Here is a 21,853-nt window from a genome sequence, read left to right on the forward strand (position 1 = left end):
TGCGTGGGCTTCAGTAGTTGTGGCACACAGGCTCAGTAGTTGTGGCTCCCAGGCTCTAGAATGCAGGCTCAGTAGTTGTGGCGCACGGGCTCAGCTGTTCCGCGGCATGTGGGAATCTTCCCAGACCAGGGCTCGAACCCATGTCCCCTGCGTTGGTAGGCTGATTCTTAACCACTGCACCACCAGGGAAGTCACTGCTTTTCATCTTATGTCCCAGAAACACTCATAACTTTCCTTATAATACTCTGATATTTTAGTCTCCAATTGTTTTTGCTTATTCATTTTTTACAGTTAATAATTATATAGCAATAACTATACATTTTACTGATTTCTTTGTTCAACACTTTCCTATATTCCATGCATTCCTGTTAGCTGAAGTGCTCATTTTGCTAGAGCATACTCACTTTCTTTTGGAAAAGATCTGTTCATCAAAATTTTACAATTCCTAAAAGTGTATTAATGTTTTGCTCTGATGTTACAATGCTAATTTGGCTGACCATAGGAGTCTGGGCTCAAAATTATTTTTCTCCAAAGGAAAGCAAAGAAATGATGTGATTGTTGGAGAGAAAGCAGATTACAAAGGGTTTTTGCAAAATGGGAGGAATAACCAGGGGATATAGCTGATGCTTCAGGAGCCAGGCGGTGGGGGGAGGCTGTGGTGGAGCAATGCCACTGACCAGGTGATGGGGACTTGAGAGCACAGCTGAAGAGACTCATGGGTAGTTCATCCACAGGAGGAGACGAAAAAGTAGATATTCCCTCTGTTATTCTGGATTTGTCTATTTCTCCTGGCATTTGCTTATACAATTTAGATTTGATAATGCGTTGATGCGTGAAAGAGGGCAAATGTGGCTGTAGGAATGTACAGGAAGCAGCGTTGTCAGCTGTGACTGAGGTTGGGGAGAGTGCTGGAAAACTAAGCAGGGAGGAGAGGTGAAACGTGTGGACAGTGGGACAGAGTGGAGGCTGACTTCCCTGAGGTCGGCGAGCGTGAGTGTTAAGGTGGGGCTGGTAAGGGTGACTGTGGGTTTTTCTCTAGCCACAATACAAATGCAAAGGATTGGATTTAACCGAAGTTTGCAGTTTTACCACAAAACATAGTAAAATGAGAGAGGCAAAGCAGTCAAGAATAGATACAAGAAAGTCACTTTCATTACTGATCATGGAAGGTAAACAGGAAGGGGATACAGCAGAGAAGGAATGTGAGGACCAATGAAGGGGGCTGGACAAGTGGACTGGGGTCCTGATCTGACCAAAGGATCACCCAGATCTAGAGGCAGGAAGCTGTGTGGCTGGACAGTAGGTGTTTAAAACTGAAGTTATTTTTTTAGTGACCACAGAGGGGACCCAGAGCAGACTTCTCTCCTTCCCTTGAACTCTACGAGGCACTGGAACTTTGTACCACCAGAGGCCTCTTGTGCCTGTCTGCCTCCCCAGAGAGTCCAGATAAATTGGGGAGACTGGTTCAAGATGGCGGAATAGAAGGACGTGCCCTCACTCCCTCTTGCGAGAGCACCGAATCACAACTAACTGCTGAACAGTCATCGACAGGAAGACACTGGAACTCACCAGAAAAGATACCCCACATCCAAAGACAAAGGAGAAGCCGCAATGAGACGGTAGGAGGGGCGCAATCACAATAAAATCGAATCCCATAACTGCTGGGTGGGTGACAGACACTGGAGAACAATTATACCACAGGAGTCCACCCACTGGAGTGAAGGTTCTGAGCCCCACGTCAGGCTCCCCAACCTGGGGGTCCGGCAACGGGAGGAGGAATTCCCAGAGAATCAGACTTTGAAGCCTAGTGGGATTTGATTGCAGGACTTCGACAGGAATGGGGAAACAGAGACCCCACTCGTGGAGGGCACACACAAAGCAGTGTGCGCATCGGGACCCAGGGGAAGGAGCAGTGATCCTATAGGAGACTGAACCAGACCTACCTGCTGGTGTTGGAGGGTCTCCTGCAGAGGCGGGGGGTGGCTGTGGCTCACCATGGGAACAAGGACACTGGCAGCAGAAATTCTGGGAAGTACTCCTTGGCGTGAGCCCTCCCAGAGTCGCCATTAACCCCACCAAAGAGCCAGGTAGGCTCCAGTGTTGGGTCAGCTCAGGCCAAACAACCAACAGGGAGGGAACCCAGCCCCACACATCAGCAGACAAGCGGATTAAAGTTTTACTGAGCTCTGCCCACCAGAGCAACACCAAGCTCTACCCACGACCAGTCCCTCCCATCAGGAAACATGAAAAAAAAGATCTATTTCCAAAGCTGGGAAATAAGGTTGTAGGTCCTACAAGACTGAATAAAAAGTGACTAGACATGCAGATGTCCTTAAGAAGGACCAGCAGGAAGGGGTGAGGATATTTCAAACGTAAGAGATATACATGTATTAAAATAGCGGGAGACTATATCCCTTTTTGGTAAATACCGGATGGGATTCAAACACAAGACAAAGTCAGGAGCTATGCACACAGAGCTGTCGGTCAGGGTGAAGCATCAAGTGCAAAGTTACAAACTGAACTGTGATTCGTTTAGGGTTTATTTTGTTTTTAATGACGTCAACTGAAGGACACGTCTTATGAGCGCTGGTGAGCATGTCTGAGAGTGCTGGGGTTCTCCCAAGTCGTGGTTGTGGCCCAGAAGGGGACTTGGTAGTCACAGCAGCTCCAGGCCAAAGGGAGACAGCTGCTAATGAAGGGCCTGTCTTCTAACCCCTAATCTAGATTTTCTTCTATTATCAAAATCTCAGGGGTTGAGTTCAGAACAATCTGGGGCTTACTATTTCAATTTTTGGATTATCTGAAAATTCCTCCATGAAAAGAATTTCTCTGAACTTGGATTCATTTAAGATATTTTTTAACAACAAGAGCCCTGCAGGGCTCACAGACAAAGAGCAACAAATGTACCACTCATTAGTGGCATCATAAATTAGGCTTCCTGCCTGATGCCTGATGTCTGCTGAGAACCCGGGTGTGTCTTCACATGCACAGGCTCTGGGCTTGAGCCTAACAAGTGCAAAATGAAAAGGATGACACAACAGAAGCAGACCCACGAGTCTCATGCTGTGTCAAGACTACGCAGTTACCTCTCCCACCAGGAAGGTGAGAAGGAAGCTGGTACCTCTTTCGCTATACAAATACTTCTGAGGACCAACAGAAGATATGGTTGGAAACTTTACTTTTGGTTAGAATTTATAATTAGAAAACAATTCCTGGAAAATGACATAGCTAGTAGACATCATGTCTTCAAAGACAAGATCATTTGGGAAACATCCTCACTATCTAGTGTTAAAGTTAGAAAAAGTGGGATATAATGAGATTCCCACTCATTAAAAGAAACCAACCATACCCACATCACAGATGAAGACACTGGAATGAAGATGTTAACAATGACCGTTTGGGGCCATGGAATCAGGTACAATGTCTAAAAATAAGCCAACAAAGGCGTTTCTTATATGATACGAGGGAGAAGACTGACAAGGATGTTTGTCCTCTTTACGTGATGCTGGGTCTAGAAGCCACAGGTCAGCCCCTCCTCAGAGAAGACAGGCACTGTCTGATTACTTCACTCTGAAGGAGGGTGCTGGGTTTCACGGCCAGACTCTGCATCTTTTTCTGTGCACACTTTTTCTGAAGGAAGCAAACTCATCTTGAAACCAAGTTAACTTAGCTCCTTGTTGGGAGGTTTTAACATCTGAATTCTTTTAAAGTTTGGCACTTGACATGAAAGATGTATGTTATAAAGACAGATACAGTATTTCAACCTTTGATAAAACTGATTTGTTCTGAAGATATAAGTGGTGGACTTACCCAGAAGACGATTAGTATCTTCTCCATTGGTCAGGGTCATACTGTCTACTTCCTGCACCAAATAAATATGAAAACAAAAATTCAGAATCAAATTTCTCTAAAATTCAAACAGAAAAAATGGCACATTTCTAAGTATGAGTTATGTTTGGGGCCAGAACTTTATTCTCTTTTCAGTTTTGGCCACCTCCGCAGCAGAGCCCAGGGCTTCCTTGCCCCTGCCCATGGGGCTGCTGCCCACCTTCCGCCCGTGCTCACGGATGATGGGCAGTCTTGTCACCCACACCCCCAGGAGGGTAGCAGGAGTTCACAGCAGTGGCCAGAATGAGGTTCCCAGGCCCCACCCTTGTTATCACAGATGATCGGAGGCAGCTTTACAACAGCCCAGGCCTCCTACAGAATTACCACAGAGAAGTGAAAATCTGAAGAAATCACAGGCAAATTTGTGGCTACTGACTGTGGAATTTAACACATCATTTCTCACCAACAGCATGGAAGAGGTTAAACCATTCTCACTTTAGCTGCCGGCTAGCATTTTAAAAGTTCCGAAAGCTTTGATGTTCACCCCCTTAGTGAGGGGAGGTTCACACCTCTGCTGGTCCAGGGTCCCCACCCCTAGTTCACTGGATCTCAGCCCAGAAAGGTCTCACAGGCTTGTGATTCTCACCTCTCTCGGCCGGCCAGGCCCAAATGGAACGGCTCGCCTCTCATCAGGCCAGGGGGTGGCCGTGGGAAATCTCCCAACTTCTGGGCAGTAACTGAATACTCTCATTTTGAGGCATTCTTGGTTTTTCACCAATAGGAAGAATTTTGCCTGTTAACTCTGCCCTGGAAATAGTGACAACCTTCTGCTTGGACTACCTCAGTATCTCCAAAAAATACTAAAACAGGAGTTCAAAAGTAGACAATACCCAGCAAAAAATGTGCTGGCCAAGTGAAGATGACATAATTCAATCATAGCATAAAACTGAAAAAGTGGATTACCTAACCTGGAAAAACATATTCCTGTCCCAATAAAAGACTTTCTGTATAGAGATGTGTGTGTGTGTGTGTGTGTGTGTGTGTGTGTGTACGAAACACATACTATATGACAACATCTGCAACTAGGAAGCATACGTGCGCTGCAGTAACGTCTCCTGAGCACTCTCCACGTCAGATGTGTGTGTGTGTGTGTGTGTGTGTGTGTGTGTGTGTGTGTGTGTGTACGAAACACATACTATATGACAACATCTGCAACTAGGAAGCATTCGTGCGCTGCAGTAACATCTCCTGAGCACTCTCCACATCAGGCAACATGCAAGTGCACACACTCCGGCTGTTTATGTGTGTCCCGTCGGAACTTCCACCACCCGACTCCTCAATTCCGAAGTCTGACACCAACTCAGTGCTCACCACCTCAATCTGCCTCTGATCTGTGGCCTCCCAGAGGAAGTTTTTCAGCCCCAGCCCTCTGGCACTAGCACCCCTTGACTTTGGTGTGGCTACTGTGGCCCCGACAGAGCAGGGGTTTCCTTCAAAGACCCCTTAGCAGACGTATGTGCTGGGTGTACAGGGAAAACACCCCGGAGGCACCGGCACCAGCTCGGGAACCACCGACACCTGAAAGAGGAGTCGCAGCTGCACCTCTGGCCTCATTCCCTGAGTCGATGGTTCCTTAAGTCCACGTTATCGACCTGGGTCCTGTGACCTGCACTTGAGGTTTGGTAGTGAGACCTGTGGGGCCCAGAGCTCAGGTCTCTGGCAGAGGAGGAAGAAGGGAAGAGACAGCACATTTCCCCGGGGGCCTCTGCTCTGCCAACGTGCCCAAAGCCCGAGACCAGGTGGGAAGACTCAGCAGACATGCACAGGCCTTGCTGGCATGCGTCCTCGACCCCTCTCATCAGCCCAAGGTGGTGGCAACACCTGGCCTTGTGCTCCTGCAGGTGACAACCTTTCACCCTCCCTCCCCCAGACCCAACCACTTCCTTGAATCATTCCTCCCAGCACCTTAAAACCCGCCAGACCAACGAGGAGCCCCTCGTTCTCCAGTCACCAGCTGCCTGCCAGCACTCTGGTCCAATCCCACTGGGACACTGCCGCCCCCAGCCTCCCAGAGGCCCTCAGCGTCCGGGTGTCCCCGTCCTTCTGCACTGACCTGCTTACTCTCAGGCTTGCGTCCGTCCACTGCTCTCTTCACCAACACCACTCAGCCTGACCTCAACCTCCACAGGGCCGAGTCCACACATGTAGGATACGTGAACGTGGGCAGCACCTGGGCCTCCGCACGACCAGCAGGGCTCCTGCCACTCCCCAGGGGGCCAGCTGTCAAGTCACGTGGGGTCTCAAGAGGAAGATTCCTCCCCAGCAGGGAACCAGGGCTGATGGTGAGTGTCTACGCTTCCGCCCTAAGGAAAGTCACTGTTTTTCTAATTTGCACGAGGAGAAACTGCCAGACACTACTCCTGTCTGCCAACAGAATCTGAAGAAACTTCTTCGTTTACTGTAGATCCAAGGATAACTGTTTCTCCTTCTTCAATGTTAACATGCTCCTGAAATTTTTGCCATCACAAGGAAGTAAGGACGAAGCCAACATTCACGACCTTTTCTCCTTGGCCGGCAACCAGAGGAAACTCTGACCAGGTTGAGGGCAATGTCCTGGAGAGGATTTGGTGTTTAAGCAATGGCTTCTGGTCCTGTGGTCAAGTGATGGCTGAACTCATACAGGCCAAGCCTGCACAGTCAAGCTTTGCTTTGTTTCCTTCCTTTATTTTATTTTTAAAAAACAGCTTTAACTGAGGTATAGTTGACTTTGTTTGCTTTTTAATAGAAAAACTCTAATAAACTAATAACTCTAATAAAACAGGTCAATGTGAAAATATTAAGGGAAACACTAGAGCTAACAGCAAGAGAGGAACAAGGTCTCAGAAAGGACAGCGTAGGGGCCACCAGAGGCCAGGTCCACAGGTGCCTTCCCTCCAGCCCTCAGCACAGCCTGCAGGAAGAGCCCGGCCCCAGGTCAGACGTCAGGGAACAGCCCCAGGGGATCTGTGATTTGCTCAGGCCAGGCCTCTGGCAGGTGGTAGACCCAGGTTTCGAGACAGCTTCTGCCTGTCTGGACCCAAGTGAAGTAAGAAAAGAAAGTCTGTAGCGTGTACTATTCTACAGGCTTCAAATTCAAGGGCGCACCAGGCCCAACGCCACCCGGCGTGGGGCAACACGAGGCCCGCACCCGATGGTGCGTCCCAAGGACACAGGTCTGCCTCTTACGCACTCTGCAGGGCCACTGTCCCAGCGTGAAAAAGCAGCAGCAAAGGACCTCGGGGCTCAGAGCCAGAAGGACACTAGGGGTACCTGGGCCGGACACCCAATGACGAGGCCCAGGGGTGGTGCAGGAGCTGTTCGAGGTGACACGCCCTCTAGAGGACGGCCTGGTGCTGGCCAAGTGCTCCCCCGCAGGCGCCCAAGGTCACAGCCTCTCCCACCCGGTGCCCATCTCAACCTGCAGCCTCCCACCCTGGCTCTCCTGACCCGAGGCCCAGCAGGAGGGAGAGGGCACAGGCCTGAGCCAAAGGGGCGAGGGAAGGTGGCCATTCACAGAACACCAGGCCCCGATGGGGAGCGCAGGGTGGTGGGGGGAAGGGAGACGGCTAGAGAGACACTGGCAGGGGCCTGTCTCCTGGCTTTGGGAGCGGACTTTGGAGGGAGGGCTGACCCTGGCCACGCCGGGCCAGGCAGCTAAAGATGGCCCCCAGCTCCCCCACCCTCCGCGCTCTGCTGGGGGCCTGACTCCAGGGGGACCAGCATCGCACTCGTATCTGGAGTGGGGGATCCGGGCCGCACCCGGCTCCAAGCCCACCACACAAGGCCTCGAGGCCCCAGGGCCAGCACCGAGACCCAAACCCAGTCAGAACCGCAGGACGTTTCCTCCCGGCTCCGCACTGAAGGCCGCGGGCTCTGGGCATGTGGGTGACAGTCTGCTGCCTGATGGCCGCCCCTCCTGGCATCGCCCTGCTCAGGACACCAAGGGCGTCTTGTGTGGCCCTCGCGAGGGGACAGCAAGGCCGGGTAAGGGCCGCCCCTGCTCCTCCGCGGCTGTGGCCCCCTGTGCACGGCTTTGCCCCCCTGTGCACGGCTTTGCCCCTCTCCTCGGACCCCTCGTGTAACCCAGCGGGGGCGGGGGGAAGGGAGCCCCGCCTTTTTCCCTCCAGGCCTCCGCATATCTGTCCAGGGTCCTCCTTCTCTCAGAAACACCTTCCCCCTGGTTCCCCTGAGGAAGGACCATCGTTCTCAAGAGTCAGAAGCTGAAATTCTGCCTGTTTTCAAGCAGTCCCACTGCCCAGCTAGAGGGGGATGGGGCTGACGGATGAGTGCCATCGGCAGCATGTCCCTGTGCACGACGCAGGTGTGACGGATGGACAGCCCCCCAGCCCAGTGTCTGAGGAGCCGCGCCCTCGGCCATGAGTCCACAGCACTGCTATCACCTTCTGATTCCAGAGCGTACACAGACCTGCCTATGGTTTTCCGGGTGCCCTGTCTGCAACTGAGTCAACCTCAGCACCTTCTCGCTGTGAAGTCATGGAAAGGAGGTATTTTCCCTGCTCAGTGACACGGCACTCCATGATCGTTCAGATGACTTAGCTGGCACTGGGCGGAAGTAACCCCGTCCCAACAATGGACCAGGGATTCTAAGAAGATGGAACTTTACTCACTTTGTTCAACCAGCCCACCTGGAAGCTTCAAGTGACAGTGGGTGGCGTCATTTGGGAGGGCAGAGACTGCAGGTGAAGTAAGCTCAAAGGAACAGCTGCAGCACCTGCGAGTCTAACTCTGGGAAGCTTTCCTCTCCCCGCAGGGATGGGCATTTCCGAAACAGTCACCATAAACTCTGGCCTCACGGAACCGTACAACAGACTCCTAACATTAGGTAAGTGCAGATTCTACCAAGAACCAGTGGGAAGAACTCAGCCCCCCACAGGCCACCGCGGGACGAGCAGTCCACACACAGCCTGGCTCGGAGTCCACGTGGCCACAACGTACTAAATTCATCTTTATGCCTTCAAACCAGGTATCTGTATTACACACATAAGAAGCAAAGGATTCACCTTACTTCCCAGATCACACTGTTAAGGCTCTTACGTATAAAACCAAGTCATAGGGCCTCCCTGGTGGCCCAGTGGTTGGGTCCGCCTGCCGATGCAGGGGACACGGGTTCGTGCCCCAGTCCGGGAAGATACCACATGCCATGGAGCGGCTGGGCCCATGAGCCATGGCCGCTGAGCCTGTGCGTCCGGAGCCTGTGCTCCGCAACGGGAGAGGCCACAAGAGTGAGAGGCCCGTGTACCACAAAAAAAAAAAAAAAAAAACAAGTCATAGAACATAAGAAAATGCTTCTACTGGTAGAATGCTACTGTTTGTGTTCTTATTAGAAGGATGTATGTATATGTAGCCTTTACAAGAGCCTTCCTTTGAGTAAATTACAAAAATCTGGGTCTTGAACAGATGAATAAATTGACAGAAAATGAATAAAGCGGTGAGCAGAGGCAGGCTAGCACCGAGCATGGCAATTACGTCTCCACTTCACTAGGCAAAGCAATCAGATCTATCAGTACATTTATCTGTTTATTTACTTGTAAACATACAACCTATTTCCAAAACAGCTGCGAGGCAGTCTCCGGAACACTGCCGCCACCCCGCCTGCCTCTTACCTGGCCCCTGGTCCCTCCAGTGCTGTCCTTGGCCAGACCGGCTGTACCCAGAGCTCATCCTGTGGTCGCTGGATCCCTGTCGGCCCCTCCGCCCTGTGGGGACACGTGATCAGCACGTCAGCAGCTACCAGACGCTGAACTCCAAATGGCAGTCGTGTTTAAGAGTAGAGCAAGGTGACCCTGGGCTGGCAGCTCCCAAACTTCTGGCGTCCTTACCATCACAGGGAAAGCCCCTGAAAAATGCAGATGCTGGGGCCACGGCACCGCGGCTGGGTTGGGTCAGGGCTGCACTTAAACCTGTTCCCAGGAGAGTCTGTGGGGGGGACGAGCAGGCTATCTTGTCAGGTCCCTCAAAGCAGGGCAGTAAGTTCTCCCTTCTGCCTCCTCGGGCAGCTGCCCTGGGCAGCGGCCACAGGCCCAGGCCCACACTGCTGGCCACCAGCACGCGGGGCTCTGGGACATGGTGGGCCTGACCAGGCCACCCTCTCCTCCCAATTCCCCGCAAACTTCATCGGCACACAATCGGCTCACTCTAAATTCTTCTTCTAAATCCCTACACCCTGAAGCCTTCTTCTGTTTGTCTCTACTAGAATTCAGTACTAGCAAGTCTAAGTACACATTTAAATGTGATTCTAAACACTACCTTGGTACCTCACACTATTCCATAAAGAAAGGAGGCCAAGCCTGCCCAGCACCAGCCACAGGGGTGAACCAGCGCTCTGCGGACATGCGCAGGCGGCTCCGCACTGGCTCAGCCCCGGGCCCCTGCCCTCCACGCACACCGTTGCCAGCTGAGGGCGGGGAGCGGCCTGAAAGGCACCGGCAAGTGTCAACGGCACCAGCTCGTCCCAGGAGGAGGAGACAGCAGCTGCGTGCAGGTGACCGAAGGACGCTGGGCTGGGGCCAAGGGGCTGGGGTCTGCCACTGAGAACCTGTGCGGTGCTGGCGAGCCACCGGGGCCCAGGGGAGTGAACCACAGAGTATCAGGCTGCATTTGTGAAGAAAACGATGACATCGAGGACAGAAAAAAGGAGCAGCTTCCACATCACGTAAACTGACTCATGATCATGTTGGACCGTGTTTCTTCCATAATCTGGAGTAACTCGGCAGGATCACCCAGGTCTGCCATCTTACGGACACTTCACCAGAAAGAGATCACAGAGTTTCCTGTCTGTATTAGGAGTGACCGTACTGCAGCAGTAAACTCTGTGAAACCACACGCTGTCTTAGGGCTTTCAAGAAAACCTGTCACATGTACAGTCCTCTTAAGCCTGAGTGTCAGACTCTGAAATGCAGAAAGAGGTTCAGGCATCCAAATCCCAGTGACTACTGTAGCTGACAAAGCCTGCATCCTGCCATCTGCATGTCTGCAGCCAGCCTGTCACTGCTCTGCTAACAACCTCACTAGTGGCGGGAATCCTGGTGCGGTGCTCACAGGGCAGACGGCCTGAGTGACGTGCTGCCAACAGATGTGGGCAACGGGGGACACAGAGAGAAGCTGCCTCTTTCTTCTGCAAGGAATAAACTTTTGCTCTGGGGTCTCAAACGCCGCCTATCTCCAGGCAGCTGGAGAAAGGTAAAGGATGGAGACGGGGCGAGGCCAGGAGGGACTCTGTCACCATTAGGAGTGGGGAGGGGCCGGAAGCCCCTTTACACAGCACTGACCGGCAGCAGCTGGACGCGACCTGAGGCCTCACCGACCTCATGGCACAGAGTCTCTCGGAGCGAAACGTGCAGGGCTGGTGTGAGCAGAAGTCAAGATGGTCTGGGGGAGTAGGAATTTGGGGTAATTCTCTATTCCATCAAGAAAAAATGGGGCTGCTACAGTTACAGGTATAGATCCTACCCAAACGAGGACATGAGAACGTGATTAAAATGACCTCAACACAATGAGCTACTGAACAGGATGTCCGACTTCACTGATAAACAAAGAAGCACCCAATCAAGGAGACAGGCTTATTCATCTATCAAATTAGTCAGAAAAACAAACTTTTAAGTGGTGTCAAGAATGCATGAAACAGGAACTCTTAATCCCTCTGGTGAAGGTGTGAAGTGACCGTGTGTTTTTAGAAAACAAGTTGGCAACATTTATCTAAAATCCAATTATGTTTGGATCTATAATTCTGTGAACCACGGAACTCTAACCTAAGGAAACAACACACAGAAAAGCATCAAGTATAACGAGAAAAAACGGAAGCTTGAGGCGGGGGGGGGGGGGGGGGGGGGGCTATGACGCAAAGGCAGTGCGTGTGGTGGTGGGGATTCTGTTTAAGGGGAACCTGACCACCGTGACCACGATCACGCTGGAAGTCAAGTGCCAAGGAGAACAGGGCACACAAGCATGCAGAGTATAATCATAATGAGACGAAAACACAGGAAAACATCTGTCATCATCTGTTACCTTCAGGAGACAGAATTAAAGGTTATTTGGGTTTCACTTTTAATTATTTTCTTTATATTCTAAGTGTTTTCTCATGTACTTTTATCATGAGAAAAAATAAGTCCAAACCTCTGTCAAATAAAGGCCCACCAGCCCAGCGGCGTGTGTACTTCAGGGCCTCCTGGAAAGGAGGCTGAGCCCCAGAGGAGGGTCCTTAACTCTCAGCACAGGAACCCTTTGAAAACCCCCTCCTAAGGGGACCAGAACTTAAACCGCTCAGCAGCACACTATCACTATCATCTTAATTTTGTTTCTTCTTCCAATTTTATCAGCCTCTCCTTGCAGCTGCACGTGGCAGTGGGGCCCCTCCCGGGACCGAGAGGCTGGGACCCACCTGAGTGGTGCGAACGCCAGTGCCGCCTGCTGACGATGGGTCTGTTCTCCTTCATGCAGGCCTTGCACACGACTGACTTCAGGGCATGGAATCTGGTGAGCCAGGACCTCTGCAAACAGACCAGATGGGCAGAGCAGTGTCAGACACAGGCAGGCACTCGGGAGACGCAACTACGTGAGTGAAACTACACAGTATACTGTGCCCAAGGACACTGCAGCGCTGTGGGCGAGCATGGCTGCAGTTTCCCTTCCACACTGCAACTCAGCAAGATGTTCTTAGAAACTGATCTTCTCCTGCATGCCCTGGAACGGCGACAGTGGCAGCTACACCTTCTCCGTCCCCGGTAGGTTATACAAGCATTTCCAAAAGGGCCTTCAAGTTCTACTTAACACACAATCATATCTAAAACATCCATGCCGGTAATGTGTTATCACCTCAGTTCCTCTTGGTTGTAAGACAGTAAGTGGAAAGAGCAAGGCCACAGACAATGAATTAACATGCGACCTTCCCTTCCAGCCTCATCTGTACTATTGAATATTCGATCCTATCTGCCCTAACTTGTTTTAAAGCAGTGAGTGTGAACCTGTAATCATTTTGTACTTGGTCAAGACATTAGGAAGGAAAGGAGGGAGGGGTCCGTTGATGGGTGATGTGCAGGCCGTGAGCCCGGCCTACTGTTACCTTTCACTGATTCGGTACTAAGGCCACACTTACAGGACATTTTTGTCAGTACTCTGCTTTTGTTGACTACATAACTGTGGCTGCTTCTAAACTCTGAACACTTACATTCCTATGACGCCCTGGACTGTGTCTGTGTGCGAAGCAGCACTACTGGCACATCAGTCAGTAATGATTTCCATCTGATGCGAAGGCGTGGAGCGCTGACCCGTCACAGACAGTCAGCTCTCGCTGATCACAGGGTCCTGTGGGTATTAACACACGTTCCAAATGAGCTTGGCCGGGGCCCGACTTGGAAACCTTCCAGGAACCGTGTAGCAGTTGTACTTACAAAGCCAGAACAGCAGCCAATGACCCCAACTAAACTGTCAGCCTTCAGGGAATATTTTCAAGTAACAAATCATCACCGCTCCTATCGAATTAGTCTGATGTCTGCAGAGGCAGCTCTGCAGGGAACGTGCATTCTTAACTCAAAAAGGGGAAAAGCAGCGAAAGCACTCGAAAATTTAAAATGTGTGAGACTGGGCAGGACGCTGCTCGCCCACCTCCTCACAGGTTCTGGCAGAAGCTTCAGCAACGCTGACCCTGAGGCCTGAGGCACAACCACAGCGGAGGAGGCCACCGGCACCAGCAGCCTCACGGACTTCTGGGTCAATTTCAAAGCCTGGGATCTGCGGCTCCTCAGAGCGGACTTCTGGGGTCTGTTCCTAAAGTAAAACGACCGTGAGGACAGAAAGTGCTGCGGACCCTTTTGACCTCCAGCCGAGGACTCTGAGTTTTCGTGATGCATTTGAGCAACTGATTTCAAACCTACTTTTTCTAAGCGTAAAGAAAACTGTGAACTCACGTGTTGTTCCACAAGCGCCTCTGCTGTGTACCCTTTCTCAGACTGCAGGTACTTCTGATGAAACAGCTTCCCGTCGAACAAATTCCAGGGCATGAAGTCCAACGTTTTCCAGGGGAAGCCGCAGGCACTGTTGACCAGCACCAGGGTGGTGAGGCCGCGGACCAGGAGGGTACCCAGCTGCACGGCCCTGGGGTCGACGTGGTCGAGCTGTGGAGACAAGACGCACAGAGAAGGTGAGGAGGCAGCCGCCACTTGGGCAGAGAACCAGAGGCGCTGCGCCCTCGGGGTGCGACCTGCTCCGCACACAGAGACACCCTTGGAGCTGCAAAGGCCAAAGCTCTGACCTGCCAGGAAGGGGACAGGATTGCAGCCTCGGGCCTACTGGGAAACTTTCTTTAAAAGCAAAGGCAAAGCAAGAGAAGCCAAGACGGGGGCATTTTAGACACAGATGAGTCACCGCATTTTAAAAAATCACACTGAGTTCTGTGAACATTATTAGGTATGTTTTACACGAATGTCTACCATTTAAGAATAAAATGGCTTATTACTACATAGGGTTGATGGTCTGTTACTTCTTACAAATTAAGGTCACACCCACACAAAATATTTATTCTGCTGTCAAACCTCCTTCCTGTTCTTGGACACAGCAGGGGGCTCCGTTTGGTGAGAACCTGCAGAGACGCCCTTCGCCTTCAATCGCTCGTGTTTCTGGAATTTGTGGCCTGTGCTGACCACACACAGTGAACTGACAGGCAGCAACTGTCCACGGGGTTTTGTTAACAAGGCAAGTTCAACTCAGTCTGTCGGCATCGGGTGGATCTGTGTTGCTCAAAGTAAACAGCAGCGATTTTAAATGTCATTATGTATCTCACATAGTTTACAAAATTGAAGTAAACCAGGAAAAGGGACAGATGTTCATGCCCTTTTTAAGTCAGGTCTCACCTCCCCTATTGAGAAAAGCGTGGTCGTGACCCTCAGGTCTCTCTGCCCGCGCCCTCACCAGGTTATCTGCCCCTCGCTGTCGTCAGCACCTTCCACCGTCTCCCTGATTTCAGTCGTCGAGCCCTCACCCTGTGCACCCACGCACACGGGGTACTGTCTGTCTAGAGCCGCACTGTCCACACCAGCAGCTGGGGCCCTGGGTGAGGTTTGAATTTAAGTGCAGTAAGATCAAATGCTCCATTTCTCAGATGCACCACCCCACTCGGGGGCCTGAGTGGCAGTGTCAGTCGGCACCTTCCCACCCGCCCACCGCTGGACCTTCTCTACCTCCTGCATTCCCCTCTTTGCAAAGCGCCCAGCCCCGAGGCTGCACTGCAGGCCGCACGGGTCGGGGCAGGTCTCAACCCCAGGTCAGGGCACCCACCATGGCTGCTCAAGGTCAGGTGAACTGACGCAGTGGCTGCGTATTTTCTGAGTATTGGGGGCAGTTCTCTCATGAAGCACATTTTCCAGTAATGGAGTCAGTTTCTGTTCATCTCTTCGACACCTGTCTGTTTTAAAGTAAAGTTTAAATGAAGTATACCACTCCGCAAAGCACAGATCCTATGTGCGCCACTTGAATTCTCAAACAAACCAGGCAACCAACACCTGGGCCACAAAGCAAATGTCACCAGGACCACAGAAGCCCCGCTGCCCCTCCCTGTCACACCCACTGTCCCCAGAGGTAGCGCTAACCGACTCCTCAAAGCAGGAACGGGCTTGCTCGCCAGTGAGCTGACAGAACCGGCTCCGGAAGTGAAGTGCACACACAGGCTCCGGCTTCCCCGGGCTGACGCTGCTGGGGTCTCCCCAGGGCATTCACCCCTCCGGGCTGTCACACGCCACTGCATGTGGGGCTGACTGGGGATGCTGAGCCTATGAACCACGCTGCGGACAACGGGCATCTTTAAACAGTGAGCCTGTTTCCAGCCCAGGAGCGCATCCTGTCAGCAATGCTTTATGGTTGCCAGTGTGGAGACTTGGCCCAGCTGTTGATTTTTCCTAAGTATTTCATATTTTTTCTTTGATGTTAGTGTAAACACAAAAAATGCGGGGGCTATTTTTACTTGTTATTGTTTCTGTAGAATATACCTGGATTGTGTATGTTGACTCTGCACCAGCCCCTGTTAAATTTGCTTAGTAATTCTAATGGTTGCCCTGTGGATCTGGATTTTCCATATACACAATCACGCCACCTGTCAATAATGACAGTTTTATTCTTTTCTTCCAGTGTAAGGGAAGTGGTGAAAGAAGGCACCCCTGACTCACTCCCACCAGAGTGGAAAAACTTCCACTGTTTTACCATCAGGTCTGATTTCTGTTGTAGATACTCTTTGTTGGATTAAGGAAATTCCCTTCCAGTCCTGGTCTGCTGAGACTTTTTACGACAAACAGGCACTGAATTCAACCGAATACTTTCTCTGCATCATGCGTGGTACTAACGAAGTGAATCACACTGGTTTTCAAATGTTAAACCAAGTCTGTATTCCAAAAATAAACAGTTGGTTGTGTTGAAAGAGCAGAAGATTTTCACAGGCTGCAGAATCAAAATCTGAGGGTATCTTCCACCAACAGAGAAAGTCACATAGCAACTCTTCTTCTTCCCCAAAGAACTGCAATTTAGGGAACAAGTCAGTGTGGCAGAAGGCTGACCCTGAATCCGGACTCGGAGTCGCTGGTGAGCACGGACTAATTCCATGTGGCTAACGTATGGCCTTACCAATAAAAGTCATAAATAAAAGCGGCCGTATTTTGGAAACAGGATTCAAGGTGCTTTGGAATGAAGACAAGGAGGAGCCGAGCCCTGAGCGCTTCCTGCTGAGGTGATGGAGCATCTAATGCGGACACAGAAACCAGAAAGACTAGTTCTAAAGCTGCAAAGCCTCACAGTCAATATTTTAACAGTAAACAGCTCAACTGTGTGGTGTTTATACGCTAAGGTATTAGCAGTTATGTACACATGGAGGCCAAAACCCCCTAGTCAGCCGATGCTCCGTTTCAGGCATTGCTTCACCAGAGCGACTGTCCTAAAACCAGGTGGAAATCCAGACACGGCAAGGAGAGCACTGCAGACTCGTTACCACTCACCAGAAAACAAAGCAAAGGCAAACTCTGAGCTCCTCTGGTCTGAAAGGCCGGTTGCACTCAGGAGGTTCTGCACCTAAGTTCTCCGTGGCTACAGGCAGGCACAACTGTACAACACAAGCCCAAGGAGGCCGCCTGAACCTTGCGGGGCAGGCGCACGAGGGGCTGGTCCGGCTTTTCCTAACAGCCGGCTGCTCCTCAGCCCTCCTGAGTCACACAGGGGTCCCGCGGCTTCCAGCAGAGCTTGTTAAAGATGGCTCCTGAGGGCAGAGACCACCGAAAATGGGGTCGTCTGCTGAGATCCTCCCCGGAGGCTTCTCATGTTGCACTGAGTAACTTACCTGTGACCCCCAGACTCTCCGTGTCCGACAGGGGTGGCACAGGGCTCGAATCCAATACTAACAGTCTCCCGGAGCCTAGCAGCTTCCCAACTTTACCTTCCAACCCTGCCATCTCTGTCCAGCACTCCCTCCTGCCGTGAAACAAGACCTGATGCTGCTCAGGGGCAGGAGGCCGCCTGAGGCAGCGGGGCCAGTGGCTGGCACCTACACATCACCCACACAACCACGGGCCAGGTACCAGAGTCAGCTCCAACCCCCAGGACGGGGAGAGACGCGAGCCAATAGGCAGGAGACAGGGAGTCAAGCACGTGACTCGTGATGAGTGTGTCTCACGAGGGGGAGAAGGGGGGAACCACAGGAGCAGGGCTCTGCGTCTGTACGGAGGATGCGGACACACCTGGTAGGCCCTGGAGAGCCACTCAGCTTTAAGTAGAGGATAGCACGAGTGCATCTGTCTGACACACAGATAAGCCTGTGAGAACACAGCAGAGGTAAGCGTGTCAGGTGGGTCACTGCAGGAGGGCTGTCCACACAGTGGGTACTTTAAAAACAGCTGCTGGATTTACATGTAAATAAGTGACATGTGAAGGCTGTGTGGGGAAGCCTACCACCTTCTGATCCTACCTTAGAGGGAAAAAGAAATCAGAGGCAGGGCACCGTTTAACAAGGCACCAGCAGCAGTGCACCCAGAAAGCTCTTCTTTCTCGCGAACACAGGGTCACCACGAGAGACGACAGGTGCTGCCCCGAGGGTAACATTGAGGTCTGCATGGGCAGTCGTTACATGGCTCCTGCCCTCAGCAAGCGAGATGAAAATTCCATTTCTCCTGTACACGTTCTTATCCAATGTCGTTTTTACGCCACATCTTTAATCCAGGCAAAAGTAAACTGTGTTGAGATGCACTCCTAGAATTTAAATGGACACTTGCAAGGAACAAAAGCGGAAGAGAGTAAAATGAAATAAGTGAGAAACTGGCAAGGGCCGCCTGTCATAGGATTGGGCCAGCTGCAGCACCCTGTAACATCACTAAAATACCCACAATACCCTGTGGAACAACCGCAGGTTTTCTGAACTCACCACAAAATCTCCACCCGGCCAAAGTCAGTGGCTTTCTCGGGCGTGCTGGGTCCGGCAGGACTGATAGGCCTGCCAACCATAAACTTCTGATCTGCAGCCCCCGCAGGTGCAGGGCATGAGGAGACAGCCTCTGAACACACACCTAACTTCCAACTCCATCCTGACCTACACCTAAGGTTCAGAATGGATGACCACAGATAACAAACAGGAAAAACAATTCCTACTAGAGTGCTTTGTGGCTCACAGAAAGGACCCAAGAACAGAGGAAAGAAGAGAACGTGCAGCTTGGTCTGAAGTCAAGTTTTCCTTCACGAAAAACTATGTGACAGAGGAAATACCTATGGGAGCAGCACAGCCCACGTACGGCTGGCAGGATGAAGCCTGCTATTCCCACAGTGTTACCACCCGCAATGTCCACTCCAGACCGCCTCCTTGGTCCTGACCCCTCTCCAGACTCAGAGCCACCTGAACACATGCAGACGTCCTATGGCTTCGAAGCTGCACTCATCTCCCCCGCCCCGTCACCTCATCTCAGGCAGCTCTTGCAGCCTCGAGTGATCCAGTCAGAAGGAAGGTGGCTCCAGGGTCCACGACCACCATGAGGTCTGCCATTATGTTTACAAGTACAAAACTGCAGAAAGGGCCCAGGACTGAAAGAATGGTAAAAGGCTAATCTTTACAAAAAAATGTAGTAAGGTAATTCTAACCATAATTCCACCCTTCTTCCCATTCTTCCTTAAGGCCTTCAGTGACCTAAGACTTTGTGCCATCAATACATGGGGACAGGAAAGGGTAAAACTGCCAAGTTCCGACCTCTGACTTTCAAAAGCCTCACCCCCGGAGAACCTGAAAGACCTCCGATGTGCCCCACGTGTGAAGAGTGAGCAAGAGGAAGGGGCAGGCGTGGGGCAGGAAGGGGAGGGGCCTCGGGCGAGTGGAGCTCAGAGCCCACAGGGCGACTGCCAGGCAGCCAGCGAGCTCCGCCTCTGGCAGGTGGGGTCTGGGGAAGCAACTCTGTGCAAGGCGTCAGAGCTTTGCTGCCCGGCTGATGTGGGAGGTGAGCAGGCACGGGGGCAGTGGGGCGGGGGAGCCCGGCCCCCACTGGCAGAGCGAGTTGGCACAGTGTCTCGCGGGGTGCCCACCCGCTCAACCCCGGGATATATACCGCAAGCAACGGGATGGGGTTTGTAAAAGAAAGCACATTGCTGTAGAAAAAGAAAGGTGAAACTGAAATTATGTCTGAGGTCCGTTTCATTTTATGTGAAAGGCTCTTATTCGTGAAGATAAAAAGGACATCTACCAACATCACAGAGGTTTATACAAACATTAAGCAAACTGACAATTATTTGAGTACATACGACACACCAAGGGGCTCCATGGAAGTTATAAACACTCGGCCCGCTCCCTACTCTGCCCCAGGAAGGATGTATCTCAATTCATTTGAACAAATACTAGCTGAGTACCTGCTAAGTTACTCAGAAGCATAGGTACCAGAGAATACACAAAGATGAATAAAGCGGGGTCCCCACTCTTGAAGAAGCCACAAGCCAAGGAGTTTAAGAACAGTCTGAACAACATGAGAAAAGGGGACACGTATCCAAGAGCAGCGTTACAGTAAGAGACCCACGCTGAGAAAAGGAAGAACACGGTTCTGAAGCAGATCCTGCAACACTGGAAGAGGGATCACACAGCACCTGTGTAATTGCCAAAAACAGGTAACCAGGAGTAACTACAGGTATTTATGTGTTACCAGCAAGTACAGGTAACCAGGAGTAACTACAGGTATTTGCAGAAGGAAAGAAGTCACCTTGGTGGTGAGCGCTGGGTCTTGGTGGGCATGGAAAGCTGGGGTCTGTGGAGAGCCTGCTTCACGGGGGCTGGACTGCAAGACAGGTACCAGGGCAGACAGAATCAGAGGGCCTGGAAGGCCAGCCTACTTGGAAAAGTGCAGATTCTGAGCGTCAAAATCTTTAATCTACCCTGGGGTATGAGCGGCCTGGAAAGGGGAGAACAGAGGCTAGAAGACAGTTTCAAAGCCAGAGTGCTGAAGTCTTAATACCTGAATGTTTGTAGTAAGAAGCAGTAAGAAGTTGTAACATCTGCTTATGATTCAAGACAAAAACAGGAGAGGGACGAAAACCCAAATGTGAATAGCTCAGATTCTAAAGTTGGGCAGCTGTGAACTATGCCAGGAATGTACACATGGACCCCTCCTCTGACCCTGAGCGTCCGTGCCCACCAACCAGCTCTCAGGTTCACGCCCAGGGCTGCTGGCCAGCTGTCTGGGAAGGGCAGAGAGCATCTATCGCAACCACCCGGTTTTGCAGCTGTGATGTGAACGCGTCCACAGACAATGTGTGAGCGACTGAGCCTGGCTGTGTCGGGGGCGGGGGCGGGCGCGGGCTGGGTTTGGCCCCCCCTCGCTCTCTCCTGCCAGAGCGCACACCCCAGGTGTCTGGTGAGGGAGAAATCGACCCTTCTGAACTGTTACGGGCCCGGGAGGGCGGGCCGAGATCTCTCCCAACTCTCAAGGAGGCGTCCCGCCGGCTCCGTCGCTGCCCTCACACCCACACGCCTTCACTCAACAAGGGCCCCCAGCCCCCTCCCAGGGGCACAGCCATCCTCCCTGGGCTCCTCTCGCCCGGAGAACCTGTCTGAGCACTGCAGATGGACTCAGGGAGGAGGCATGACCAGCCCTCACGGCCAGTTCCCTCAAGGGCTCGTCAGCCGTGTTCCCCACTGTGCACCTTACGGTCTCTTCACAACGCTCGTGCTCACCCGGAGAGACCGCATCTTCTGGACCGAGTACCAGGACCTGTACTGTGATACAAACCACGCGAAACTGGGACTGCAGCCACCGCTGGGCACCAGGCCTTCTGAACTCTGGGCTCCAGGCACCCTGAGCCCTCTCACTACCTCTCTTCCCTCCCAAAGTCACTCAACGATATCCTGCCTGGGATAAGCATTTGAAAGTCGTAAGCATACCAGAGAGAATAAAAATAAGGAAAATATGGAAACCAGGTTTCCTACCCATTCATCTAATTTAATCTGTCTGGAGCACTCATCTCCTATGTTTACAAAACAACTTTAAGAAGTCTACTAAAACTTTCAATAGATTCTATTTCTACTATTCACTCAGTCATCCAATTTTGAGCTGCCTAATAATGAAAGCATTTTTCCAAATCTGAGTGTACTTTACACAATCCTGTGCTTCTGTGGCTGTTCCAGTGAGTTAATCAGCAAAGCATACTATTTTAATGTCCTCTAAGAATGTGATCTCAATACGTCCTCAAAGCATTTTGGTTTTTGCCTATGGGACTTAGAGTGATTTAGAAAGTGAGGATTTACCAGCCAAGGCAATATTATGTAGAGATCTCTCGATGAAGACGTCTACACCTGCTTTTCACACACTCTGCGTTTGCTCCCCACCTGAGAGGTGCATGGCTGCTGGGGGGATGACACGACGCTGGGGAACCCATGTGGAAAAGGAGCTGTGGCCTCTTAATGTGGCTCCAACACACTCTGGAGTCTAAGCCCAAGACGCAGGGCTCCGACTGAACTGCCTGTGGTCCCGTGCAC

General features: G+C 51.6%; 1 protein-coding gene across 10 annotated transcripts in view; it reads right to left on the reverse strand.

The window, feature by feature from the left end:
- FAM120B (family with sequence similarity 120B) overlaps nucleotides 1–21,853 on the reverse strand; it is a 75,088-nt gene that overhangs the window by 9,212 nt on the left and 44,023 nt on the right. For 8 of the 10 annotated variants that reach the window (XM_032651054.1, XM_032651053.1, XM_032651058.1 and 5 more), the window contains 4 exons: nucleotides 13,791–13,997; nucleotides 12,266–12,374; nucleotides 9,492–9,584; nucleotides 3,811–3,862 (listed from right to left, as the gene is read on the reverse strand). In XM_032651054.1, coding sequence (XP_032506945.1) covers nucleotides 3,822–3,862; nucleotides 9,492–9,584; nucleotides 12,266–12,374; nucleotides 13,791–13,997 — 450 coding nt within the window. In that variant the 3' untranslated portion in view covers nucleotides 3,811–3,821. Of the gene's footprint in view, nucleotides 1–2,157; nucleotides 3,863–9,491; nucleotides 9,585–12,265; nucleotides 12,375–13,051; nucleotides 13,189–13,790; nucleotides 13,998–21,853 lie in introns of those variants that run through there. The other 2 variants (XR_004352506.1, XR_004352505.1) reach the window with 2 other exon arrangements.

Source organism: Phocoena sinus, chromosome 12, assembly GCF_008692025.1.
Source record: "Phocoena sinus isolate mPhoSin1 chromosome 12, mPhoSin1.pri, whole genome shotgun sequence".
In the NCBI taxonomy this organism is placed as follows: domain Eukaryota; kingdom Metazoa; phylum Chordata; class Mammalia; order Artiodactyla; family Phocoenidae; genus Phocoena; species Phocoena sinus.